The sequence below is a fragment of the Hoplias malabaricus genome, chromosome 17 (assembly GCF_029633855.1).
Source record: "Hoplias malabaricus isolate fHopMal1 chromosome 17, fHopMal1.hap1, whole genome shotgun sequence".
In the NCBI taxonomy this organism is placed as follows: Eukaryota; Metazoa; Chordata; class Actinopteri; order Characiformes; family Erythrinidae; genus Hoplias; species Hoplias malabaricus.
This window is the reverse complement of record NC_089816.1, coordinates 13,322,213-13,343,852: the sequence shown is the minus strand read 5'-3', so window position 1 is coordinate 13,343,852 and position 21,640 is coordinate 13,322,213. Positions and strand designations below refer to the sequence as shown.

Here is a 21,640-nt window from a genome sequence, read left to right as displayed (position 1 = left end):
TTGAAGCAGGTGTCTAATACCTTCCAAAGACACATGTTTATTATTGCCTATAAAACTTGCCTCGGGTTGTGTTTCTGTAGTGGGTTATCTATGACCAATTATTGACTCACACTGCCCTCTACTGTTAATCTCCCAGTACAACTCCCCCTATGGCGTCTTTAACTAATTCAAATAAATTCAACGTGGTATTAGTATAAGTTTGTGCTATGAATATAACTTGGGCCATTGGATCATTCTGAGGCACACAATCATTTGTTTTTATTCTGAATTAATCAGAGTAAAAATCAATTGTTTCTATTTTTTTTCCTCAATAATTCAGTAATCAGTGTTGGAAGTACAACCTAATTATTACACTATGAAAATGGGCAATGTCTAATTAGAATATATTTTTCAGGTAAACTTCTGTTTGACTCTATTATTTTATGGCTTTTTCCATATAGCTGTAAAGTATGTCTGATATTAACCAAAGAAAGAAGTGAAACTTGTATCTTGTTCACTCAATTCCATTTTTCTGCTGCACATGGTAATATTCACAAGATACTTCACTGTAACAATCAAAGCAGTTATGAAATAAAGATTTCTTAAGAATAATTAAGATCAATTTCATGGATCTTGTCCTGTGATAAATTGGTTCTTTCAGTGAGGAATTTGCCAGATTTTTTTTATGTAATCTGCCAACTCTGACTAACTGAACCATAATCATGTAACTTGCAGATGTGTATAAATTCCTCTGGATCTACTGCTCTCATGCAAAAAAAAAAAAAAAAGGATTAGGTCCAAGGCTCTTGACTTCTCTCTCCCTCCCTCCCTCCCTCCCTCCATCTCCCCACTCACTGCCTCAGCTGAGTTCATGTGACTGGGACTCTATTTTGGGGGTGGATTGGGGTTTTAAGTCTAATGATTTGACTAATCTTTTAGGCCTCCCGGTGAGATCAAACTAGTGCTTAAGAGAGCCAGAACAAAAACAAAGGTACCAGGAAGGATATGGTGCACCTAATACAAAGCCTTGCTACTGTCCAAAACTGGGACAAAAATTTCAAACTCAGTCTCAAAAAGAGTCTGATGCATCACATGATGCATTGTACTGCCTTAACGTCTGTGCTGCAAGTGAGATGATTTTGGATGTTTTAGAGCTCTCTAATTCCATTACTCCAGAGAATTTAGTTTCACTGCTCCACAGCCCAGTACTGCGAGCTTTGTGCCCCTTCAAAGTTGGTATTGAAACTGATGAACTTGGGCTAAGTATACACGGGCTCCAGATCATCCCATTCTACTGATCAATGCTTCTCTACAACAACACACAAACCAAGCTGACAGGGAGAAGCCTAGTATACACTTCCTTCAAGGTGTGAAGCCAACCACTGGTTCTTTTCAAACCAGCTCAACACACTTGAAGGGGAAAACTAAGTACCCTGTTTTGTCATGTTAGCTGGAAGACAGGGGGATTTTGACTCCTGTAATATTAAAAGACTCACAATGGATGACTGTTAACTAGTTCTAATAACTTAAATAGATTCTGTGTGGAGCTCTGCGTGTAGTTTAATTTATTCTGACCACTCACTATCTCCGCTGTTCTTTTTACTAAGTGCGGTGTTGTCGCCATCTGCTGGTGATCCTGTGAAGTGGGTTTCCTCCGGGTGCTCCGGTTTCCTCCCACAGTCCAAAAACACACGGTGGTAGGTGGGTTGGCGACTCCAAAGTGTCCGTAGGTGTGAGTGTGTGAGTGAATGTGTGTGTGTGTTGTCCTGTGAAGGACTGGCGCCCCCTCCAGGGTGTGTTCCCGCCTTGCGCCCAATGATTCCAGGTCGGCTCTGGACCCACCGTGACCCTGACTTGGATAAGCGGTTACAGATAATGAATGAATGAATATATTTACATTCAGTCTAAAATATTTAGGACTATGTCACATGAGAAAATTTTTCTAATCCACATCATCATGAAAATTGCACTGTTTTTCAAATGAAAATATTGAACTTAAAGCTAGCCCCATCCAGGTTGAATTCCTGCCTTGCTCCCAGTGATTAAAGTTAGTATTTTATGTTCTATATGAAATAGTTCTCGTGCCTTGACAATTTAATAGACAAATAGATGCGGCCCTTGATACTGTCAGCACCAACATAATTTATCTACAGATAATAGCTAAATTAACTTCTTAAACATGTTAGCTCTGGTTTGTTCTGTAGCTGTAAAATTTTAATTTACAGTTTAATATGCTTAAATATGTTAATGTTTTATGCTCATTTATGACAAGTATTGAATCATTTAAACCTGAATTTAAACTTTCAGAAACTTCAAATGTCTGCAGCTAGTATTAAACCCTGTGTGGGAAATACGCTGCAGCTAATTTGGCGCTAACATAACACTGAATTTAGCATTATCATAGCATAGCATTTTTTAAACCATTTTTATCTGTTTGAAAATCTTCCCCTGCCCAGTAAGGAGAGTAATAATAGCTGTACAGCAGAGCTCTTCTTGAGCTGGGAAACTTTCTAGACACCTTTATCCTCATGATACATAGTGCCCAGTGTTCAGTTTCACAGTGCACAGCCATTTTACCTGCCCACTGGCTTGTGTATACAGCTGAATCTGTGCTAACCATAGACTTTGAATGGCATGTTTGCGATGTTAGTTGATTTGTGTAACTAAGATTGTGTAAAAATCTTTATATATTTTTTCAGGTATCTCAGCCTCATGCCCTCCCTCAGCTTTACAAACCACAAGCTCAGAATGCGCAGCTGGGATCCACGCAAGCCAGAATGCAGGTAAAACCTCTGTTAATTCATGCATGTAATGATAAAGCCCACTTGCACAAGAGTTCCTTTACCACCCACAAGGCAGTGTTCTCAAATTTTTGACTGCCAGGATTATTCCTCTGCACTTCTGGGTGAGCCCTGCTTACCCTGTAATAGATAAGTGGTCACTTATCTACACACAGCGCACTGTGGGTTCACAGTATGTAGCCACATTACCTGTCCACTTGGCTTGACCTTGACTGACATTCTCATGGCATCAACCATTTTGCTGTCTTATTCCAGTTCATTGTGTGAAGGAATGTGTCAGTTATCTCAGCATGTACTGATCACTGCTTATTTGCCTCCACAGCAGAGGAAGCTTGATGCCCTCCCTCGGCTTAACAAACAACAAGCTGAGAATGCTCAACCGGGATCCACCCGACCCAGAATGCTGGTAAGACTATTTCATGCATTGGTAAAGCCTAGTTGCAAGGGATTCCCTGTACCACCTATTCACAAAGTTCCCAAAACACTTAGGTGTTTCCTGTTTATATCAAGAGGAGTACTGCATGAGTTACACACATTACAATACATAGTTTCTGTATAATGCTTATGAAATAGCAATCTACACATGTGACTGTAATGCCATGGCCACCAATTCATCTTTTCTCTCTGTAGAGCAATGGAAGAGACAAACTTCCAAAAATTGATGCAAAGCCACAGCCTGCTGACCTCGCTAAGACCAAGGTCCAAGACAATGGTTTGCCCCACATCACTAAGAAAAGTCAGTCCAGCAGCTATATGACAATACACAGACTTCTAAATCCTGTAAGTAATCTACCTTTTGTTGTTTTTTATTTCATTGCTATTAAAATCATTAGCATATTTTAAAAAGTTAAACCTGAGATATCCTGACACTGCAGAGGAGCACTGAATAATTAGTATTTATGCTTTTATATAAAGGAGCTAGCAAAATTACGCATCTTAACTTTCATTTACCACCCTGGCACTTACACATCCAAAATGAAGTGTTGAGCAGTATAAAAAGTTAATTGGGACCTTTTGTTTTTTTAATCAAAGAGTCTTAAATAAATATTTCTGCAAAAATTAGTCTAGTCTCTAAAGGCCCTGCACATTTCACTGAAGTTTAATTTACTTTTACAGTTCACTTATCTGATTATGCATTGTCTGTGGTGTATTAATTATAAGGAAACAAAGCCCGTTCAGCAGAACCTTCCAGATCGCTGTGCCTCCAAGAGGCAGAGGCACCTGGAGTGTTCTGCACTCCCCATGGCTCCAACAGGTAAAACAATTTTTTGGACCAGAGCCTATGTTTAGGAAGCATCTCAGACTAGGAAAAATGATCTGTATGTTTTCCTCAGTGGCAAGAATTTCTTCATCTCCCATGAATTATCACTACTTGCTTATAGAAAATGTTCTTCAAATTGTGTCCTTGTAATGTCCCAAGAAGTGTCTCTAAACCTCTTAGTATCTATGTACTTATCACAACTACATCTGTTAGGAAATGAAATGGAATTGCAGGACTTTAATAATGATTCTGTGTGTTTCTTCCAGATGCACTGCAGCAATTTGGAAAGAGGCTGAATGATTTTGAACAGAATGAGATGTTGCTGTACTCTGAGATTTGGTACCTGGGACTGAAAGCCAAAAAGATTAAGGGATCTCTTGGCAAGGCCTATAACTCTGGCTACGATGATAAGAATGGAACCTACAAAGAGGTGGGAGCCAAGCTCATTATTGCATGAAGAACAGCTTCATAACCTGTCTGTCGTTTCATTAGATCAAAGGGAAAAGATCAAGTTTGCAGTTGTTGTGTTTTCAGGTTATCCATGACCATATAGCGTACTGTTATGAAGTCTTGGGCGTGATAGAAGAAGGAACCTTTGGAAAGGTCTTCAAGTGCCTGGATCACAAAACCAAGAAGATGGTAGCTATCAAAGTCATTCAAAACCAAATGAAGTCAAAATATATTACATTTACTCATATAATCTTTGTTGTCTTATTACATGTCTTTATACCTATATGACATCTTTTTGGTGGAGAAAGTGTCTAATTGACGTGTAATGTTACTGCTGATTAGTTAATGCTGTATAGAAGGCATTCATAAACCTTTATTGTGCCTGAATATTTTAGTTTAATTTCTAAATGTGTTTAGGTGTCCTTTTGCCTGTGTTTAGTTATCATAATCAAGGAATTAATGTTGCTCCTCGTTGACTGCTCAGGCCGAACCTGGATGAGAACCTAGAGAAGAACAGCTATCGTGGCTTCAGTCAAGTAAATGTGCGCCGCATGGCACAGATGCTGCTAAATTCCCTGACAATGCTGAAGAAGGAGAAGATCATCCACGCTTACCTTAAGCTTGTGAGTAAAATCACATCCACCTCACAGCAGAGCGTAAAAGCATGCAGCATCATACTAGGACTGATCAGAAGCAACGGAAGTGTGACAGCTCTAAAACAGTCTCGTGTTCTGTACCGTTTAACCTTTCAGCCCTGAAGCCTCATTAGTGTTACTTTCAGAGACCTTTGCCTTGTCCCATTTTTAGTTTATTAAAATCTGTATTCTGCTTGTAACACATACACAGTTACATCCACATAAATCAAGAACTTCTTTTTATACTGTGGTATTTTTCTACGAGTGAGCAAGCACATTCAGATGGGAATTGTATTGCAAAAGGCCTTTATTGTTTTTTTTTTTCATTTTTTTTTTCATTCACTCCCCATTTCAGCCTTCACGAGTGTGGTCTGTATTTGCAGATTCTGGTTTAAAATTGAAAGATTAAACAGCAGAAATAACCCCTTTTTTAAGTGTTAAGGTGTCAGTCATATGAGCTCATCACCTGTCACTTTTATCTGTAAAGGAGAACATCCTGTTGTCACAGAATGGCCAAAGCATCAAGGTCATAGATTTTGGAAGCAGCTTCTATGAAGATCAGAGAGGTGAGAGAAATAAATTTTGGGTACCTGTACATGTATATGTGTGTGCAAAATATTAAATAATATTTATATATTTTATCTCTGCATCTGAATCTTGCTGTTTAGTGCACACATATATCCAGACTCGGTTTTACCGCTCCCCCGAGGTAATCCTGGGTCAGCCCAGCCCTGTGTTATTGACATGTGGAATTTGGGCTGCATTCTGGCTGAACTTCACACAGGTTTGCCTCTCTTCCCTGGAGAGGATGAGAATGATCAGCTTGCCTGCATCATGGAGGTAAAGGCACAGCTTGCTTTTCTGGTTAGATAAGCAGTAGTAAAGTCAACCCAATATGATTATATGCTATATATTTATTTATTATTATTATTATTATTTTGATATTTCAGGTGTTTGGATTGCCACCATCTGAAGTTCTCCAGGCTGCTTCCAGGAGACACCTGTATTTTGGTGAGCACTTGATGTGAGAAGGTTAACAATTTGCCATGATCCCATTCAATAATATGGTATTGAAAGGTCTGTTTTGTGTTTTTGTACAGATTCTGAGGGGAAAGTTTATAACACACCCAAGAGCAAAGGCCGAAAACCCAGCTCCAAAAACCTGCAAAGTATTCTAAAGACCAAAGACGCAGCATTCTTGGACTTTATCAAGGGCTGCCTGATGTACCTGATCACTAAAAACTTCCGTTTAAACGAGTCCTGTATGCTGCTTAACTACTTTCTGTGTTAATGGAGCATGTGTGCATTTTTTTATTACTCAACCCCTTAAGGTGGGACCCTATGAAGCGACTTACACCAGAAGAAGCTTTGCAGCATCCATGGCTTTGGCTGGCACCAAAACAAGCAACCCAATAGCCAGTCTGTGAAGAAGATGGCTGGATGTCACAGCATGTCACCAGTCATTAGGGAGTATGACATTATTATTTTATTAATTTTAACTTATACATTTTATTAATCCAAATCTATTACTTTTAATAATCTTAATTAATATATTAAATATAACCTGATATCATGGTATTTAATTTACATCACAATACAGCACCAATGAGCCAGACCGCCCAGAGCGTTTTACTTTTAGAATAATCGCCTGCCAGTGTATTGTAGTTTGAGGCAAGGCAGGTTACTGGTTTAAATTTAGACATTTAACATGATCAAAGGTCATACAGTTTGACATTTCATGCATGGCTAAGTGTTCTTCATAGTTCATGGGTTTAGGTCTTAGCAATACAAAAAGAAACCAACATTTATATGGTCTTTACTTCATGTTTAATATGATTAAAGCTTGCCAGGTAATCCTGGGTCAGCTCTGCTCCTGTGCTGTTGACATGTGGAGTTTGGGTTGTATTCTGGCTGAATTCCACGCAGGTTTGCCTCTCATCCCTGAAGAGAAAGAGGATGAGTAGGGTGCCTGCATGGTGTAGGTAAAGGCACACTTTGCTTTTCTAGTTAAATATGCAGCATTTACAAAACCTGCATAGGAAGTCACATTTATAATCGGTGTTGTTACCTGTTTCACAACATCAGGGAGGATCTCGGAGCTAGTTGAGCAATTTTGTTTGATGATAGTTGTGGGTTGTAGGATGGGGAGGTTAAGCTGGTATTACTGGTTTATTTTATTGGGCGTGATCATATTTTATTCCTGTTTCCCAATACACTATGTAATTCAGCATTTCTAGTATATGATTATGCTATTTGATGTTTTTTTGATATTTCAGATGTTTGGACTACCACCGCACCCTTGCTTGTGTCAAAGGCCCAATGGAATAGCGGTTTACAAAAACTCTTCTGGAGCTGGTTCTTCATCTGGATACAAGAGCATAAATAACATTTAATAAATAACAATATTTTTACAACTTTTAATACCTGCTGTCAAATTTAACCATGTACATACCCCATAAAGTGGCATGGGTTTATTAATGACAGTATATCTCTGTTTGGCAGTGGAGGAGAATGAAGGCTGTGTCTGGAACTGCACAGGCAAACAGGGCTCGTTAGGAGAACGTTCATTACATGTCACCTACAGACTACCAGAAAACAGCACCAGAGAACCAGACTGTCCATAGTTTTAGAAGCAACATCTGTCAATGTGTTGGGGTTAAAACCAGGTAGGTTAATGTGTGCATGGCTTACATTTAGGCATTTCAGGTGATCAAAAAAGAATTTGACAAAATTTGACATTTCATTGTTCATGGGATAGCCCACAAGGTAGTACATGCTCAGAAAAACCCGAGGCATAAACATCATGGCCTATCAAGAATGCTTACTGCTCTAAATATAAGTGTTGCATTCAGTAAAACTCTGCTGATATAGAGGGTGTGTTCTCGTTACAGGATATTCCAGGACTTTGCTTCAACTGTGCCTTTCAGGATCTTAAATCTTAAATGAAGTGAAAAATATTGTGAAAGTATGCTAATAAATATTGATTATACCCTAGTATCTAAAGATTTGTGGTTATTGTGTTATAGCTTATTTTTATTAATTATATATAGTTTTGCAGTGTATTTTTCAATAAAGCCAACTCTGCAGAGTCTAATCCTGAATATTTAGTCGTTAACACTGACATAATTACAGCATAGTAACATAATGTTTTCTGTCCCACAGAAGACTTTATTTTGCATTGTATACCTCCTTCTGTGCATTTCTGATTCTGATCCTGATCCTGTTTTCCACAGTCAGATTTGGTGCAAGTGCAAGCTGATGGATGTGAATGAAAAAGTGGAGATTTTGAGATTATTTAAAAAAAAAATTCTGTGGCAAGACATTGAGACAGTGATTCCAGTTTCTTGCACGTATAGCTGACATAGAACTTGTATAGTCTCCACAGAAAAGCATTGTGAACTGAATAGGACACTCTGAAGCAGCTGCACCTGAGCCTAAAGTCAATAATAAGAGTCTTGCAGAAAGTCTGGAGTTTGGAGCATCCTCCAAAATTTCTCAGGTGAGATAAATTGACTTCTGTGTTCCAGAATAGTGGCTGTATGCAACCAAATCAACACAGCAGAATTCCATATCTACTCTAAAGACTTCCTAGAAAAGCAGAAGCTCTTACTGCTGTTACACTAGCCTTGATTTCAGAAGAAATATTTAATAAAATTGTCTGCAAATGTTTGAACATGTTAAATGTGTGTAGGACTGAATGAGTTAAAAATGGCCATGGATCTGGAAAAACATTAGCATTTCAGTTTAATAGCTTTTAAAATCCACCAATAATATCTAAATCTGTAAACAATAACTATTAAACATTTTCCACAAAGTAGCCAAATCATTGTGTTCAGGCCTAATGTTTCTGTAACCAGGACCTGGAGCATGATGGCAGTAATCCTAATCCAGACAATTCCAGATTACAGCAGTATCCACTCTACGGGATCACATTATCCTCTAATCTGCATATTATCTCTTAAATCTAATTATGTTTAACCTTAAATAATCTTGGCTCATATTGTATTTGCAAACAGTGTAATGGGTAATAAATGAAAATGAAATGTGTTTGAGAAAATAGGTTCCGATGGCAGAAATATCCTCCATGCAAACCCTCTCTGCTCATGTTTAAGCCTTCGCCAGGATAAGAAGAAGATTAATAAAAAGGTCTTTGGGGAGAAAAGTGGGGCATAGGCTCAGGATTATGACTGGAGAGGCCTGAGTGCATTTTCTCATTCAGAACAAACGTTTCCAAGCTCTCAACAGCGTTTTTAATATTGAATGAAACGTCCGCACTATGTCTTGTCACCCTTGTATGGATATTAAAAAGTAATGACAACAAAGAATTCACTTGTGTCTTTCAGTTCAGATAAATGTCGGGGTGAGAATGTTCGTTGGTAAGGGCTGCACACTGTGGTCAACCTATACAGCTTCACAATCAGCGTAGCAACTGGTCAGTTAAATGTGGCTGGTTTTTGCCCATTGTTTTTCATTTTTATTTGTCTACTTCGGTAGAAACAAAAATGACAACAGTAAATAAAAAATAACAAATAATAATAAAATATTAAAATATTTGAGGGTGTATTTATATAAAGGTGCAAATAAGGTTTGCAGTCTTTTCAGCCATTTTGTTTGTTGACAAAATACTAGTTTTTACATTCAGTCCAATTTCTGGTATAAGGGTTTGACTGGACACTTGCATACTTACTGGATGTGAATTGTAGTGTATGAGAGGTCAGATTGAAGTTAAAATTATAACAGTGCTTTACAGTATCTTAACAAATATTATTCAAACCAGAGTAGGTTCCAGATACACTCTAACTGCACCTTATTGTACTGCGATAAAATCCTTCACCTTGCACCAACTGTCATGATTGTTTTTTTTTGTTTGTTTGTTTTTGTTTCGTTTTAGAAGCTGAATTGTAAAGTTATCCTCTTGTCCCACTGGCCTGGGGGAGGTGTAAAGCTACACCAGCCCTTAGTGCCTAATAACAGTGAGAACTGCACTCACAGATCATTATTTATCATGGTCTATGGTGTTCGAAACACATGTAAAGAGCCCAGCTGGAGCTAAAGGACAGTGGTATACCTTTCAGGGAAATTGATCTGGACACTACTGGACACTAATTTCTTTCACGTTTTTCTAAATCTTAATTATAACTAGTCTGTCCAAGTTTTTCCAGACAGTTTTATACAGCCCTCGCACCACAGGAAATTAAAGTTCGGGGTGTATATCAGAGAGAGAAGCGTTTGATTCAACATCTTTAATTTAGAGCGTGGTAAAGCAACTCAGGGCCATAGCGTCTGAACCCCCTTTTTTCCTCTTTAGTTCAGTCTTTCTTTTGTACACATCACATCCGGGTCACTCGCCAGTCAGCGTGTGTGTGTGTGTGTGTGAATCTCTGTCTGTCTCTCTCTCTCGCTCTGTGTGTGTGAATCTCTCTTTCGCTCTGTGTGTGTGTGTATCTCTCTCTCTCTCTCTCTCTCTCTCTCAGTGTGTGTCTGTCTGGTCCTCCGCTGCCTACGTTGTTTTCCCCTCACCCGTTTTCAGGCAAAGCCCCGCCCCTTACGCCAGGATTGGCCAGTAGTTCACTCTCACGAGCAGTGAGTTCCATTAGCCACAAAACCTCAGACAGGAGAACCGGCAGAAACCAACAGGTTAAAGGGTCCACATACAACTATTTAAAGGGCCCATTTGGGACAATACAGAAATATATAAGACCCCATATATGACCATAAAACTATTTAAAAAGTTAATTTAGAATCATCAAAACTGTTTAAAAGTCCCTGTTTTAATCTTGAGTTAATCCTTATTCGCATGGATTGCTGTTGGGGGAGGTGCATCAGGTCTTACACGTAAAGTTAGATTTGGTCTGGTGAGTGCTAAATTATAAATCATTATTTATCTGATTGGCAGATTGATTGTGAGTGTGATCACAAACCAGTCCAAAGCACTGATATGGGATACTAGCCAATCTAACGGCAGGACACAGAACTCTAGTGAATGACTGTAGGATAGGGTTATTAGGATACTACATTAATATACAACAGAATATTGTAGTTGTCTACTTGACATGGATATTGTAGGAAATCATTTTACAGACCATGGCTTCCTACAGTCCCAGTGGATACTTCAAGTCAATTCCATAGAATTGTCCGCTATGAACTATTTCAACAGCGAAAACCATGATCCGTGGTACAGATGCAGCACAAAAATAAAACATATTTACAAGGGCAAAACTATTACAGATGGTCATAGTTTCTAATTGTAACCCTTAAGCCATTCCCCGTTAAAAAGAAAAAAACATTTTATTCGTATTGGTTCTAAATATCTTTTCCCAGCAGAGCGGGATTCTAGAAGCCAATCCCGGTACAGGAATGAAATACTACAGCCAATCGCAGTCCAGAATAACGGATCCTTTTAGCCAATCCCAGTGTAGGTTTTAGATGATTCCTAGCCAATCCTGGCCAAGAACCCAGGACAGTACTGTCCAATCCGACACTAGAGGGCGGGTCTTGTATGAAAACGGGTGCAGTGAAAAAAGCCCAAACGCGCTGCGCAGCGCCCAGCTCTCGGTGAACGGCGCTGCAGCTGCACGCGCTACGGTTCCGGCGAGCAGAACGCGGAGCAGACGGCACGAGCAGCAGCAGCAGCGGCGCGGGCAGCGCAGGGATGAAGCGCCGCACGGCTCTCAGTCACACGCGGAAAGGCTAAGTACGCGCGGTCCGCGATGTCCAAGAGCCTGAAGAAGAAGAACCACTGGACGAACAAAGTCCACGAAGCGCTGCTCAGCAGGAACAAGGACGGTGAGCTGGGCTTCGAGCTGCGAGGCGGCGCCGAGAACGGAAACTTCCCGTATTTCGGCGAGGTGCGGCCGGGCAAAGTGCTCTTGCAGAGCGGCAAGCTGGCGCAGGACGAGCTGCTGCTGGAGGTCAACGACACGCCGGTGGCGGGGCTGACCACACGGGACGTGCTGGCCGTTATTAAGCACTGCAAAGACCCCTTCAGGCTCAAGTGTGTGAAGCAAGGTGAGGCGGCGGCTTCAGGCTAACGGCGGCTACGGCGTAAACATCAGGGTTGCGCGTGCGTGTGTGCATTCCCGTGCTCTGTGTGTGTGTGAGAGAGAGACTGTCTTGGTTTTGCATGCTGTTCCAGCGACGTTAGGCCACACTGTGTGCTGTGTTTACAGCAGGAATGATCCTGCCTCCTGTTCCTCTGTGTTATTGGTTCAGTAGGTGGAGCTGCTGCTGTCCATAGCGTTGCTTTCATTGGTCATTTTCGTTTGTGTCACCATCAGTCCAGCACCTCCAGCTCTTTATCTAACAGCCTTTAATGAATTTTGCAGCCCTGTCCCCACACTCTCTTTCTCAAATAGGCACACATATTCTCTCTCTGTTCCTTTCACATACATACATTATCTCTCTCTCTCTCTCTCTCTCTCTCTCTCTCTCTCTCTCTCTCTCTCTCTCTCTCACACACACACACACAGACACAACACACACAGACACATTCTCTCCGTCTGTGCTTTGTGTTGTGCAGTCTGTGCTGGCTTTCACTGAGCTGTTAAAATAAAATGCCTTTGGCTCTGTAAGGGACACAAAGCTGTATGAGGAGCAGTGAAAGTGTCTTAGTGAGTGAGAGACTGCTAAGAGACACCACTCCTCATCTGGAGCCTCATACAGATAGTGACCACAGTCTGGGCAATAGTTCACATTTGTTTTTATCCATAAATTCTTTTGAGAACTTAGAGGTAGAGAGCAGTCTCTGATGTTACACAAAACACAATATGCTTATATTTATACACATACGTGTATTTGTGCATATACATTATTTTGATATACATTATTATGAGCTGCTTTAAGGCACAACCCTTATATGCACTAGCTTTTGTAATCTCCAAAGAAAAGCATGAAATTAAACGGAACGCATTGGAGTAGCTGTGCACAAATTTAAGGTCACCATGCTGGGCATTGGAGCAGTGGAAGATTGTTCTCATGAGCTCTTTACAAAATCATACCATTTTGGCCATATAATGTACACAAACAAGGTTCAAAATGGATTGTTTCTCATATAATTGTTTATTATGTGTCCATTTGTCTTAAGAGCATCAGCCCTGTTGAGTAAGGACTCCACACTTCCTCTCACAGGCACTGTGTCCAGAACTGTGCCCTGTTCACTATATAGTGCACGATTTTGGGGTTCTGCCGTTTCGCCATTTTGTGTTAGTGTCCGAAAACATAGTGGTCAATGTTTAGTGCACCCATGTACACTAGTAGGTAAGAGATGCCCATAACACACTGTGCTGTGGCATAAAAACTCACATCAGGTATAGTCTTCACTACTCTACTGAATTACATTCCCTATAATAGTGCACTATGTAGGGAGTAATGTAGGAATAGTGAATAGGAAGTCATTTCAAGCACAGCGTAGGTGTTCCAAATTGACAGTTTGGATTGAGGTTGGGTGAGTCAGCCAAACTCTCCCAGTGTCCCATCGTCCCGTCTGTGGAAGCAGTCATAAACAGACACCCTGTATTCATCATCCGGGAAGGTGGGAGTGTTCATGTTGTGTTCTTCTTGTACTCATGTAAAATTAGTTGGAGAGTGGGCTAACATGGTCATGAATTCTCTCAAGTCACTGGTTTAGCTTTTTGGATTGTGTTAAACATTCAGGTGTTTCATTAAATCCTATTGCCACATGTGTATATAAAAAATCCCCTAAAAAGACATCTAGCAATGCAGTCTAAAGCCCTATTCGGACGGGATTAGTTTAACATGTGGAGCTGGGGTAATGTAATTTCTCCACAAGACATCAGTAATGTTTATGGTGGTTTCGCACTGGATAAGAAATCTCTGTGAAAATAACCAAAGGGAGAAGCTACTTGATTCCCGCATTGCCGTCACATAGTGGGGATCATACACAGCGAGAGCTACAGGAGTTTTTATACTGTCACACCGGTTCTGACAGCAGCCCTCCCACCAAACGCATACAGCCCTCAACGACTTTATCTTCTAGTCTTTCACAACAGACAACGGGCGAGAAGGTGGAAAAAACTTTACTACCCCTTAACACAGTTATTATAACCAATATTATAACCCGTTTAGTGGTAACGACACAAGTTCATAACACGTATGGAGGCTACTAGTGTGGACAAAACATACCTACATGTCGTTTTGTGGATTTAAGGGGTTTGATAATGAAACTGATACACTTGGTTTTAGACCACAGTAATTTATTAGTATGGTGTGGGGCCTCCTTTTGCGACCAATACAGCGTCAATTCGTCTTGGGAATGACATATACAAGTCCTGCACAGTGGTCGGAGGGATTTTAAGCCATTCTTCTTGCAGGATAGTGGCCAGGTCACTACGTGATGCTGGTGGAGGAAAACGTTTCCTGACTCGCTCCTCCAAAACACCCCAAAGTGGCTCAATAATATTTAGATCTGGTGACTGTGCAGGCCATGGGAGATGTTCAACTTGACTTTCATGTTCATCAAACCAATCTTTCACCAGTCTTGCTGTGTGTATTGGTGCATTGTCGTCCTGATACACGGCACCGCCTTCAGGATACAATGTTTGAACCATTGGATGCACATGGTCCTCCAGAATGGTTCGGTAGTCCTTGGCAGTGATGCGCCCATCTAGCACAAGTATTGGGCCAAGGGAATGCCATGATATGGCAGCCCAAACCATCACTGATCCAACCCCATGCTTCACTCTGGGCATGCAACAGTCTGGGTGGTACGCTTCTTTGGGGCTTCTCCACCACGTAACTCTCCCGGATGTGGGGAAAACAGTAAAGGTGGACTCATCAGAGAACAATACATGGTTCACATGGTCCAAAGCCCAAGATTTGCGCTCCTTGCACCATTGAAACCGACGTTTGGCATTGGCATGAGTGACCAAAGGTTTGGCTATAGCAGCCCGGCCTATCCATTACCCTGGATACCGTGGCTCTTGATACATCACAAAGACTTGCTGTCTTGGTCACAGATGCACCAGCAAAACGTGCACCAACAGTTTGTCCTCTTTTGAACTCTGGTGTGTCACCCATAATGTTGTGTGCAATGCAATATTTTGAGCAAAACTGTGCTCTTCCCCTTTGCTAATTGAACTTTCACACTCTGCTCTTACTGGTGCAATGTGCAGTTAATGAAGATTGGCCACCAGGCTGGTCCAATTTAGCCATGAAACATCCCGCACTAAAATGACAGGTGTTTCAGTTTCATTGTTCAACCCCTGTATTCATCACTAAACGCTCCTCCTTCCTTCTCAAGAAAATGCAAATGCAGCATTACTAATATTATCAATATTATCAATCCGAACAGGATTCATATGACCTGGGGTCATTTTTACTGCTCACTTTACAGTAGGTAAAAGGCTTAGGAATCTTTCCTGAAACGGTAGTGTGCACTGCGAAAAAATGACTGAAATGGTCTATTTGGATGGGATTAAAACTACTGAGATACTCAGAAATTAATTATTTTACTCCCACGTCCACAGGTAAAACTAATCCTGTTCCAATAGGGCTTAACTCTACTGACATTTGTGGAAAAAACAGGTGATTCTTAAGAGCTCATTAAATGCAAGTGTGGGATTGTTATAGGTTGCCACTGTTGCAACAAGTCAGTTTGTGACATTTTGTCCATCCTAACTATTTTACGAAGGGCTGTGAGTGGGATTATTGAAAAGTGGAAGCATTTAGGAACCACAACAACTCAAGTAAAGTTACAGAGCAGGATCACCCAAATCCTGAGGTGAACAGTGTGTAGAAGTCACGAACTGGTTTGGCCTAGGCCCTGTTCTGTTCCAGCATACCCATGCCTCAGTGCATAAAGCAGTCCATAATCATTGACTGAGTTTGGTGTGGAAGAACATGACTCAGCCACACAGAGCACTGATGTCAACCCCACTGAACATTTGTGTGATGAACTAGAATGGAGCCAATTCAGGGACTGACCACACAAAAGCTCCTCTGGATGAATTGGCAAGAATTCCCACAGATACACTCCAAAATCTTGTAGAAAGCCTTCTCAGAAGAGTGAAAGCTGTTATAGCTGCAAACAGGGCACCAACTCCATATTCATTCCTATAGGCTCCTGTAGGTGTCCCAATACTTTTGTCCATATGGTGTTTTATACCTCTTATCCAAATGTGGACACAGTCATGGGGTCTTAATTAATCATCTCTGACTTGCTTTGTTCAAATTTCAGAAGGTTCAAACAACACAGTGCACTTCCCACCATGTCTAAACCGCCCTGTTCAGAACGGCCAGTTTCAGCACCTGTAAAATCTTGTCTGTGCTTGTTGTGTTTTGTTTTGTTTTTTTGCTCTGTTTAACCTCCCCTTTACACTCTCACATAAATACGGGTCCAGTGATGTGACTGGAGATACTCAGATCAGGGAGTGGTACAATTCTAAAATTATGTGGTCTTATTTCACAGTTTTTGACTTGGTAAACTCATTTTCATTTTTTCATAATTAGTCACATTTAAGGCAAGTGGGTGCTTAAGGAATGATGCATTCAGCTAATTATTTTCTCTGGGAAGCTTACATGCATATGTCACAGATTCATCAGCTGCATTGATGCTGCAAATCTCCCATAACCACATCACAAAGCCTGATCTGGTGAACGGGGAACAGAGTGCAGCTGAAGCACTCTGAAATTTGCCTCGTTTGTCTAAGCAGTCTGAGATGACTTTGTGCTTTGTGATGGCTTGCATTGTCGTACTGGAAGTATCCACTGGAATAAAGGCTGAAGGTGGCCATAAAGGGATGCACATGGTCAGCAATAATAAGCATAGCTGAAAGTGAACTGTTTGCCCAAACAATTTGGGTGCATGGTTTCATGCATATTTTGATGGGAGACCATGTGACAGTTTTCTGGTCTTTAACTGTCAATCCTTAGTGTGCCTCTGTCCACTGTGGAATCACCTTAGACTCCTGTCCTTGGCTGACCGGCATCAAACCTGAACCTTGCCTGTTGTAGTTTGTCCACCTTAAGACTAGATGAGTCATGGGTTGAGAAATCCTTTCTGATTTTGTGAAGTGTGAGTTACTGTAACCTTCATATCAACTTGAAGAAGTTTGGCCATTCTCCTGTGACATCTTTCCTTAACAAGACATGTTCTGTCATTCACTCTGGTTTGGTGGGTTTGGTACCACTGTGTGTACACTTTAGAGGCTGATATTCTCCCAGTCCCAACAATCCCCATCATCAGTAAAGTCATCAGTAAAGGTCAAAACACCCCACCCCCAGCCCCACACACACATAAGTGATGTTTGATGGGAGATATATCTACATGATGCATGTTAAACATGACTGAGCAGGTTTAAAGAGTCTAAGACTGGTAGTACTGTCAAACCTATCAACAATAGTCAGACAAAATACAGGCTTTTGCTCTAGATTTTCTCCCTGTACCTTAAAAATACTTTAAAAATGAATTATTATGAAGATCTTGATATGACTGGCAATGTATTTCTGCTTTCCAAAGAAAAAAAAACACGTAGCTCCACTTTTCCCCGCTATAACACACCACATGCTCTCTACACTGTGTGATAGGTGCACATTGAAATTCAGAATGGCTTTTGCTTGTCTTTCCTTTTTTTTCTGACAACAGTGTGATGTGTGTGTGTGTGTTACTGGTGCAAAGCCCTTCCTATGTATAGACAGACAACAGTGCATGTCAGTGGCAGAGGCTGCCAACTCAGTACACTGTTGGATGCCAGTGTAAGAAATTAAGCTCTTGAGGACTTGCTTGAGCAATATTGTGGGCCAAATATAGGCATTCTTAACACATCTGAAGTAGTCAGTTCTTGTATGTTGCTGGAAGTGATCAGACTTTGATTTAATGGGGGCAGACTGCTGTGTGTGTGTGTGTGTGTGTGTGTGTGTGTGTGTGTGTGTGTGTGTGTGTTTGTGCATGCGGGTGTGTGTTGCTGGTTTTGATGGCTCTTTACCAGGATGTTCTCTCTTATGGTTTAGTGGTTATAGGCAGTTAAAAGATGGTACAGTTGTCGTAATGACCTACTTCTGACCAGAAGTGCTTAAACATTCCTTATGTACACAGCTAACTCTGTATACAATTATTTTCTCCATATTTTGACCCCCAGGGTTCAATACATACTCTGGTTTCAAACAATCCTGATGTCTGTTCTCAGTTGTTGAACAGAATCATAAGGAAGACAACAGTTTTACCTGTATTCAGCACAGAACGGATACCACAGACAGAAAAATAAGTCCAAATAGCTGCCTTGCTAACAAGCTTTTAGCTTTTTATCCTCCTCATATGTTCAGTTGTTCATTTAATTTGTTGATTTAAAAAAATATCAAAACAGCCTCTGACCTTGCTGCTGCACCCTCAGAAGCCATGCATGTGTGTCTGTAGCCCAGAAAACCAATGGGAATAGTGAATAGGTGGAGATACTGTCAATCACTTATTGCACTACCCAACCGCATATCACCGATGAACTGCCAGTCAGAAATTGCCAAAGGTTTTAAGGAAAGTGTGGTCCGGGAATTGCTGGCACTCTTTATCAGCTCCACTGTTTACAGTTCATGGCTTCATTTTGGGGTTTAATGCTGTGCTGAGCTTATTTGTTGTGTTTCTCTGTGTTTTGGGCCGAGTGTGTGGCGGCTGTTGTGGGCAGAGCATTAGAATGTTTTAGCCGACGGTGGAATACGGCTTTGGTCCCAGCACATATCAAGCACAAATACTATTTGAAAATGTATTCCTGTTCAATACGCTATTGTTAGGGCGTATAATAAAGAGCAAAAATGGCAATATGTCTGTGTCTCATTTCCAACTCCGGGTTATTGTCCGGCTCATGGAAGTTCATGTAAAAGTTCAGTTAATCTCTGGATGTAAATATTAAGGTTTAAGGGGAGTGGAGTTCTCTTCACAAGAAGCTTGTTGGTACAAAACGGTTATTTACTTTGTTAAATTTCTCTTACTGTGTTGTTTTAGTTCACATTAAAGGCTAAGCACCACTTAATGGACCTCCATGAATATTTCACATTATTTTAGTGACTGACATATATAAGTATGAATTAAAATGAAAATAGCATGCTTAATTTGCTTTAAAACTGACAATTTTATTAAATTGACAGAAAAACCCGAATTCGCTACGAAAATTCTTAAACGTAACCGTGATGTCACTGGTGGAAAACAGCTGAACAACGCTGCTGTAAAACACCGTTATGACTGATTGTTATGACAGTATCTAGCTAGCTAAATAACCAACATTTTTCATGACAATAGCCTAGCAATGAGCTAAACTCAAATTTAGAGGTACCGTTATTCTTGTAAATGTGATCGAAGTCGAACTCGAATTCATCCGACACTATAAACCTCCGTAATGCAGCTACGTAGCCGAGTATAATCTGAGCCACCGAGTTTAGCAAGTCAAGCTAACTGTAATTAACACCAACTAAAACAGGTGAAGTAAGTGTCCTTACCCTGGTTACCTCCATGTTACAGAGGCTCTTGAACACCTTTCGTTGGTTTCCTTACATGCCCATATTGTTGGAAAAGCACCAGTGAAATGAGCTACAGATAACGGAGTGAGCGGATGGTCCTTTCCAAAGTGCCCGTTTAAAGTTGACAAATTTAGTCCATTTTCTGGATATTTTGGGATCTTTGGGCCATTTATGCACAGATGTACCAGTGTACATTGAATTATTGCAGCCAAAAACAACACACCTTTTCGTCATTTTGCATTAAATTAAGTGCCATTTCTAGAGTTGTTGTTCACCATCTACGTCACAGGCAAGACGCCAATTAGAGTCTGCTAACACCGTTGGGAGGGGGGGGGGTCCTTTTAAACCTTATTGCTTGAATTACAAAGAAATAACGTGTTTTCTGACTATCAATAAACATAAGTTAGGAACTCAAATTCCATTGTATTTATTTGTTTGACACTTTCATAGAGCTGCTGCTTAGCCTTTAACAGAACTTTTAACACATAACCAGGACATTCAAAATGTACTTCACAACATCTACTAACTGACATGAGTTCACTGAGAACAAATCTCATTCACCTCACCATCTAACCAACCCTTAAAAACCTTGGGGCTGGACTTACCGAGATCTGTTTAGATTGGCTGATGAAAAAAATTACTGACAGGCTCCTCCCCCAAGAACCTGCCCCACTTCGTCTCCAGTCTGCAGCATTCCCCTTCTCTTCAGAAGCGTTCTGTTTGTCTTTAAACCAGAACATCTAGAAACTTCTTTAAGATGTGAGTGGACATTTTTACAAAAAGATTTAGCAGTGGTTAAAATCTCTTGATTTTATTGAATCTCTTTATTGTCTTTGAGGGTTCCTTTTTTTCCTGCTCTATTTTTACTAACTGCCATCAGTATGACCTGACATGAGATGTCATTTTGAATTATGTAATACGTATAGTGTGTATGAATAGATTTGTAAAGGGATTAGCCCAAACTTGACACTTGGAAGATTTTTCTAGCCGGAGGGTCAAAAAATGTGTCTCGCTTTGAAGTGGAATTATGATGCTGTGTTAGGAAAAATTATCAACACAGATGTTTTGCTATTTCATTTTTCATTTTCTAATCTTTAATTACAGCATTCTATTTATTGTAATATATTTTTCAATCTGTGTCTTTAAACACTGGAGCCAGTCCATACACAACAGAAGCTGGACAGTTCTGTAGAAACCTGTATGTACTGACGTTGTCGGCCTTATTAGGCTTAAATGCACATATGTACCTATCCAGTTCGTAGACTGGAAAATGAGCTAATACTAAAACATAGCATCGTTTCTCTCCATTTATGAGTTTTTGTTTTTTTTACATAATTTTAAAACACCAGCTGCTGTTTACATGGTGTCAGAATTTTATAACAGATGGACGAAAATAAACAATCCAAAATTATGTGAAATTATATCTCATTACATTCACTTACACTGAGGTGCTAAGTTTTGTTCTGATGTTGTCAATATGTGGCATGAAACATTATTTTTGACCAAAACTCCATCATGTCTACAGTTTTGGTTCCTCTGCAGGTCTTTTAAATTATGCTGTTGGTCTCCTCTCTATTACTGTGACCAGTTTTAAAAAGATCCTCCTAATTCCTGCACTCATCATTTTCATGTTATATGTATAAGCACAGCGAGTGAACAGATACAGCGAGAGCTGATTTGAACTGATTTAATACAGAGAAGAGGGGGAGCGTACTGACACACTTCAGAATGATGTAATGATCCTCCTACGAACTACACATGCAATCCACACTGCACTATCAGGGGAGAAAAAGAATATCTAAGGATCAGTGAATGTGAAATCCATAGTGCTTCATCATTCTTCAAAGTCACTTAAAACTCTCTGAATACCATGCTTTATTTAAGGCAGGGCCACAGGGGACATGTCTTTACCACTTTATTCTAAGTCCTAATATTGTTCTCTGTGCTTATTTAAAATGCACCATTTTGTTTGGACCTCTTTGAGATTCCTTCTAAAAGGTAGGTAGGACAAAATGGAGTGTTTCAAAAATTTGCTAAAAAATAGCTTCCAATAA

The 21,640-nt window shown here is 40.3% G+C and overlaps 1 protein-coding gene and 1 pseudogene across 3 annotated transcripts in view; both read left to right on the top strand.

The window, feature by feature from the left end:
• Positions 1–1,717: 1,717 nt before the first annotated feature.
• Positions 1,718–6,979, top strand: LOC136674099 (dual specificity tyrosine-phosphorylation-regulated kinase 4-like; annotated as a pseudogene).
• A 4,783-nt stretch (positions 6,980–11,762) lies between these two features.
• The window catches only part of magi2b (membrane associated guanylate kinase, WW and PDZ domain containing 2b), a 146,538-nt gene continuing 136,660 nt past the window's right edge, over positions 11,763–21,640 (top strand). For all 3 annotated transcript variants that reach the window (XM_066648660.1, XM_066648659.1, XM_066648658.1), the window contains exon 1: positions 11,763–12,134. In XM_066648660.1, coding sequence (XP_066504757.1) covers positions 11,837–12,134 — 298 coding nt within the window. In that variant the 5' untranslated portion in view covers positions 11,763–11,836. The remainder of the gene's footprint in view (positions 12,135–21,640) is intronic.